Source organism: Salvia hispanica, chromosome 1 (assembly GCF_023119035.1).
Source record: "Salvia hispanica cultivar TCC Black 2014 chromosome 1, UniMelb_Shisp_WGS_1.0, whole genome shotgun sequence".
Taxonomy (NCBI): Eukaryota; Viridiplantae; Streptophyta; class Magnoliopsida; order Lamiales; family Lamiaceae; genus Salvia; species Salvia hispanica.
In genome coordinates, this window is record NC_062965.1 from 10,450,622 (window position 1) to 10,456,712 (window position 6,091).

Consider the following 6,091-nt stretch of genomic DNA (forward strand, 5'->3'; position numbering starts at 1 on the left):
GATTTAGTCTTGATTTTGGATTAGGGTTGCTAAAAGCATTATAATAGGACTCTATAAAGGTGATGTTCAGTTTTCTAGATAAGATATAAACTAGAATTGAGTTATGAAATTATTTTAGTTATATATGACCAGTTATTCATTAGGATTGTAAATATATTCATACAATTTAGGAAATCATAATTAAGCAATGAAATTATTTTAGTTATATATGACCAGTTATTCATTAGGATTGTAAATATATTCATACAATTTAGGAAATCATAATTAAGCAATGAATCCATATTTTTGTATACTATTGACACCAATTCTATTCCGGCCCCACCAACGTGACGCGCGGCCGTGCTTTGACTCTGCTCCATTTCATCATACACTTGCTGGGTGGTGGGTGGGGGAGGTGGGCACGCTACTCAAATTCCACTAATTTACTCGTATTCATGTTTTCCAAGGAGAAAAGATTCATTCCTCCCATCTCCATCTTCAATTTTGATTCAAACTAATTTAATTTTCTTTTTACTTTTCTGGAACGGGTTTGAATTTGATGAGAATTGATGGTCGTCTTGGGTGGATTGGTTGCTGGAGGAGTTGAGATTTTCTAGGGTTTTGGCTATGGAGAATATAGAGACACTGTTAGCTGCCGTCGCTCAGACCACGGGCTTCGGCGATGAGGACCCGGTGGTTTCTACTCCATCGGTTGTGCATCCTTCACCGGCGGTGGTAGTTCCAGATCTGACTGCTGCTGCTCCGGTTGTCTGTGAGAAGCGTAAGCGAGGACGGCCGCCGAAAGGGCAGCTCACGGCGAAGCCTCCACCGATTAAGAAGGTGAAAGTTGAAGTTGAAGATGAAGATGAGGATGTTTGCTTTATTTGCTTTGATGGAGGCTCTCTGGTACTCTGTGATCGAAAGTGAGTTTGTAGATGATGAGGATTAATTGCTAATTATAATTGCTGTCATCACTTTCTCATCTAGTAGACCAAGTTTTTGTAGAATGTGTGGTTGATTCCGTTGCGTCTCTGTCCCTCCATGTTTTCATATGGCAGATTAATTGTTTGTTGAATGTGTTTATGTTAGTAGAATAAGTAGTGGAGTAGTAATATAGATCCAATTTTGGGATATAATGAGTTTATGTTGTTTTCTTTAGGGGTTGTCCGAAGGCGTACCATCCAGCTTGTATCAAACGCGACGAAGCCTTTTTCAAATCAAAAGCTAAATGGAACTGTGGTAAGTTGGCTTTAGTTTCATTTGAAGAACTAAGAATTTCAATGTAGTTCTAATGTTCTGCACTGCATTATAACTTTTAGTTGGTTTGTGGTGTTGTGCGATTGACTAACAGACCTATGAACTTGCAATGATATTGTATGTGGCATGCATTTCCCACATATAATTGGAAACATCACCTCTTTTAACTCCCTTGATCTCTCCAAAAACAATCTCACTGCAGAAATCCCACTTTCTCAAGGAATTAAAGCTCAGACCAAAAATATTTTGGCAAAGTTCGTGGACCAAAAAATGTTCTCTCAATGTTTTAATGAAGAAGAGAGAAGAGAGAGTAAATAGACTGAAATATCCTTCCTGGGCTTGAGGGTATTTTTGCCAAAAAAAAGTTTGAAACAGTAAAAAAAAAGTAGTAGCTTAAATGATTCTCCCTCCGTCCCATGTTACTCGCACTTTTCATTTTAGGCCGTAAATTTGGGATTGATTTTTTAGTATAATTAAATTAGAATTTTAAGTGTAATGAGACATCACTTAATAAAGGAGCTCTTAACTTAAACTAACATATTAATTAAATACATTAATTCTAACTTAAACTAGAAATAGTGTAAGTAGTCTGTGACATTCCGAAATGGAACAGTGCAAGTAACATGGGACGGAGGGAGTATTAAATCAAACTTCATGGACCTCAGATAATTGCCCCTTTGCGCTACGCGCGCTTAACAAGTAACAACACTGGTTGAAGCTGAAGTAGCCTGTTGGTTTTAGCTTTTATTCTTTCATTCATTAAGTCCGTTGCTTTGCTTTTATTTCTTCCAGGGTGGCACATATGTAGTGGATGCAGGAAGACTCCTCATTATATGTGCTACACTTGCACATATTCGTTGTGTAAGGGATGTACTAAAGATGCGGATTTTGTGAGTGTGAGAGGAAACATGGGGTTTTGCTCAACATGCATGAAAACTATCATGATGATTGAAAATAAAGATCAAGCAACGAATGATTCAGTATGTTGATATTTTCTTCTGCTTTCATTAAATTAAATTCTAATAATTGCGTAGCTAAATTGCAGGTTTATTGAGTAAGTTTGTTGATGAGATATGCTTCATAGTGAGGAAGGCTTCGTTATTCATTATTTTGGCATCAACAATCTATTAATCTTTGTCATAGAGATTTCTCTTGTATAAACTGATTATGATCATGATTACTTTCTTTTTGTACCTAGAAATCTTTTGTCGATTTTTAATTCCATTATATGCATACTTGTGTTCATTCTACTGGGCTTATCTCGTGCAGATTCAAGTAGATTTTGACGACAAACTTAGCTGGGAGTATCTCTTCAAGATGTATTGGGTAATCTTAAAAGAGAAATTATCTCTTACACTGAGTGAGCTCACTCAAGCTAAAAGTCCCTGGAAAGGTGTGGCTGCAGTGACGCGTAAGCCGCGGTTAAATAATGCAGTTCCCTCTTCAGTTGGCGCAGGTGTTTCTTTGTCACATGGGGGTACTGGACATTTCGAGTTGAATAAGCCCCATGTGGAGATAAATTTGGTACAAAATGATGTGTTAAGAACATCACTGTTGAGTAACGGCCACCATGTCAAGAAACTAAACAATGGCAATGGAGAACATGGCCCAATTTACAGCAATGAGACTGTAAAACAGAAAGTCGCTGATGAGACGAGCATTGCCAAAACCAATGACAAGCCAGACGTTAAGGAAGTTGTTCATGAGCTATGCATTAAAAAAGATCTAGATGATCCATGCATCGTCAAAAATACTAACAATCCGGGCATTGGCAAGAACACTAACAGCATAGAGATAGACAAGCTGGCGGTTGACAGTACTGAATGGGCATCTAAAGACCTCTTGGATTTTGTTAAACACATGAAGAACGGCGACACATCTTCTTTATCACAGTTTGATGTCCAAACATTATTGGTTGAATATGTGAAGAGAAACAATCTCTGGGACCCACATCAGAAGAGTCAAATTTTATGCGATCAAAGGCTCAAAAATATATTTGGAAAGCCATATGTTGATCAAACTGAAATGTTGAAGCTTCTTGAATTTCATTTTGTTGTAAAGGAAGATACTCAGAAAAATCCGTTCTTTCCTGCAAGAGCTGTTAGATCTGCTGCAAGTAATTTGGATGCTAATGGAAAAATAAATGGGTCGCCAGAGCCAGTGCCAAGTAACAGAAGAAAGCGGAAAACACGCAAGAAGATTGAAAAAAGAGAAGCCCAGCTTAATCTGAATGAATATGCTGCAATTGATGTTCATAATATCAGTCTGATCTATTTGCGGCGTAATTTAATGGTGACTCTTGCTGAAAATCGTGAGAGTTTCAATGACAAGGTTATTGGATCTATTGCAAGGATCAAAATATCACCCAATGATCAGAAGCCAGAAGTTCATAGGCTTGTCCAAGTTATAGGTATAGTGCATGTACTTACTGCCTCTTGCTTTAGCTGTTCCTATTTGTTTCTCTGCACTGCTTGCTAGAACTTGTTTGTCCTGACATTAATTTTTTCTTCAATATGTTATATTGATAATTCAGGTACTAGCAAGGTGGCCGAGCCTTATAAAATTGGCAACAAGACAGCAGATGTCATGCTTGAAGTGTTAAATTTAGACAGAAGAGAAGTTGTATCTATCGATTCCATTTCAAATGAAGAGTTTACTGAGGTAACAAAGGATATCTTATCAGTCGTTTTTTTTCCTAATCTCTGAGCTTTAGTTTGATTTCATATATTTCTTGAGGTTATGTTCATTCATGAAATGTTTGTTTATTTCACACACACATATACTCCCTCCTTTCCTTAGAGTTGTTTCTTTTCGGCACAAAGATTAAAAAAAAGATGTTTAGTGTGTTAAGTGGAGGGTGATCAAAGTAGGAGAGAGTATTACTTTTTGGAAAAAAAATTAGAAATGATCCCATTATCTTGGAACTTCCCGAGATGGAACAATGACTCAATTAACAAGGGACGGGGGGAGTATTATTATTTACCAATCTCAGTTTCCGTATCTGCTATACATTTATGTGTTCTTTGTTCATCGTGATGCTCTCGGGTGTATTTAGTTCGTTATGAAAGAAACACCTTATTGCTTGTTTAATGTTCTAATAATATTGAGTGTAAGATCGAGATTCTTTCTTCTGTGTAGTCCCTTCAAAAGTTATGCATTGATAGATCATTAAACTTATTTATGAAATATATATATATGTTCAAATTTAATTTTTTTAAAAATTATAGAAATTGCAGACTTATGTGTGAACATGTGGTAGGATTGTGATATATAGTATCAACATATACTTATGTGGACTCTTGCATCAGTCAGGAAGATACATTTGCTAGCAAGAAAGTTGATTGCACAGCCATGAACGCACATATTTTTTTCCTCAAAAGTTGTGTATGAGTGCTATAAACTTTTCTTTTATTCAGGACGAGTGCAAATGGCTACGTCAGAGCATTAGATGCGGTCTTGTGAAACAATTTACTGTTGTAAGTCCTCATGTTCGCTTCTTAATCTGGTGTATGACTGCAACGTTATCATACCATTTATCTGTTTTATTTTTGCAGGACGAGGTAAAAAAGAAAGCCTCTGCACTCCAATCAGTTAGAGTTAATGATGTGAGTGTGCTGGTTCTTCTTATCTGCGAGTTTAAGTTTTGTGATCGGTTACCAGTTACCACAATATTGTTCTTCCAATTTCCAAAGCACCATTTTTCTTCTTGTGCCTTTAAAGGAGCAAGAATGAACACTACATCTAATCCATAGTTTTTAAGTTATTTCCTTTTTGTTACTCTTAATTATTGTGGCTGTTGTTGGTTCTGATTTTGTAATTTTCTGAACACAGTGGCTTGAGGCGGAAATATTGCGGCTAAGTCATCTTAGAGACCGAGCTGACGGGAAGGGGATTAAGAAAGAATATCCTCCATCTATTACTACTGTATTTATTATATAAATGTAATTATTGCATTAATACTTTCTTAAATTCTTGTGCAAAAACATTTGGTTTTCAAGATTCAAATACCCAAACTTCTGGAAAATCACTGATGTCTTCCCTGTTTAAATCATTAGATGAATTTTATCATCATGTCTCTGTCCTGCACTTCCAATATTTCTGGGAGAATATTGAGTTAAACTTTTGGGGCTTTTTTATCCCACATTTGGTATAGATAGTTGACAAAATAAGATTTATAATAATTTATTCATTATTTCTAGCTAAATAACATCGTCATCTTCATCTTCATCTTCATCTTCATATACTTTTTTATGTGTTTCATTAAGTTCCTTGACTCTCATCACGCTTAGAAAAAATGCTGAAAGATTACTGTTGCTAAAATCACCTGAGGAGCGCCAACGCAGAATTTCTGAAGTCCCAGAGATACATGCTGATCCGACAATGAATCCAAATTATGAATCAGAAGAAGATATCAGAAGTAGTGACCACAGTAAAAAAGGTACATCCAACAATACTCTCCGGTGCAGTTTATTTATGAAGATGAATATGCTGGGTCAAACTATTCTACATTTCCCAGAACTGATTATGAGTCCATTTCTTCTAATAAAAGAGGTGACATTCAGTTGTATATATATCAATGAAATGCTTGCTCTTCCTCAATTTAATATGAAGAAATTTGCTATACATCTTATTCAGGCAAAGAAGAGCATTCTGTAGAGGTGCAAGATAGAATCACGGAGAAAACAAATGATAGTGCATCATATGATCTGGAGAAACATACAAACCAGATTGATATTGGTTGCTCACCTTCTGGTGCTGGGAATGATCAAGCCATGGAAAGGTCTGGGTTGGAGACATCGACTGCAATTGCCTCCATCGGAAACTCACAGCCTGCTGACAACATAGAAACTGAGAA

The 6,091-nt window shown here is 36.4% G+C and overlaps 1 protein-coding gene across 1 annotated transcript in view; it reads left to right on the forward strand.

Moving 5' to 3' along the window:
- Positions 1-391: 391 nt before the first annotated feature.
- LOC125206710 (zinc finger CCCH domain-containing protein 44-like) overlaps positions 392-6,091 on the forward strand; it is an 8,043-nt gene continuing 2,343 nt past the window's right edge. The window contains exons 1-10 of the mRNA XM_048105952.1: positions 392-902; positions 1,139-1,218; positions 2,029-2,216; positions 2,506-3,646; positions 3,770-3,897; positions 4,653-4,712; positions 4,791-4,841; positions 5,068-5,138; positions 5,520-5,674; positions 5,872-6,091. Coding sequence (XP_047961909.1) covers positions 607-902; positions 1,139-1,218; positions 2,029-2,216; positions 2,506-3,646; positions 3,770-3,897; positions 4,653-4,712; positions 4,791-4,841; positions 5,068-5,138; positions 5,520-5,674; positions 5,872-6,091 — 2,390 coding nt within the window. The 5' untranslated portion in view covers positions 392-606. The remainder of the gene's footprint in view (positions 903-1,138; positions 1,219-2,028; positions 2,217-2,505; positions 3,647-3,769; positions 3,898-4,652; positions 4,713-4,790; positions 4,842-5,067; positions 5,139-5,519; positions 5,675-5,871) is intronic.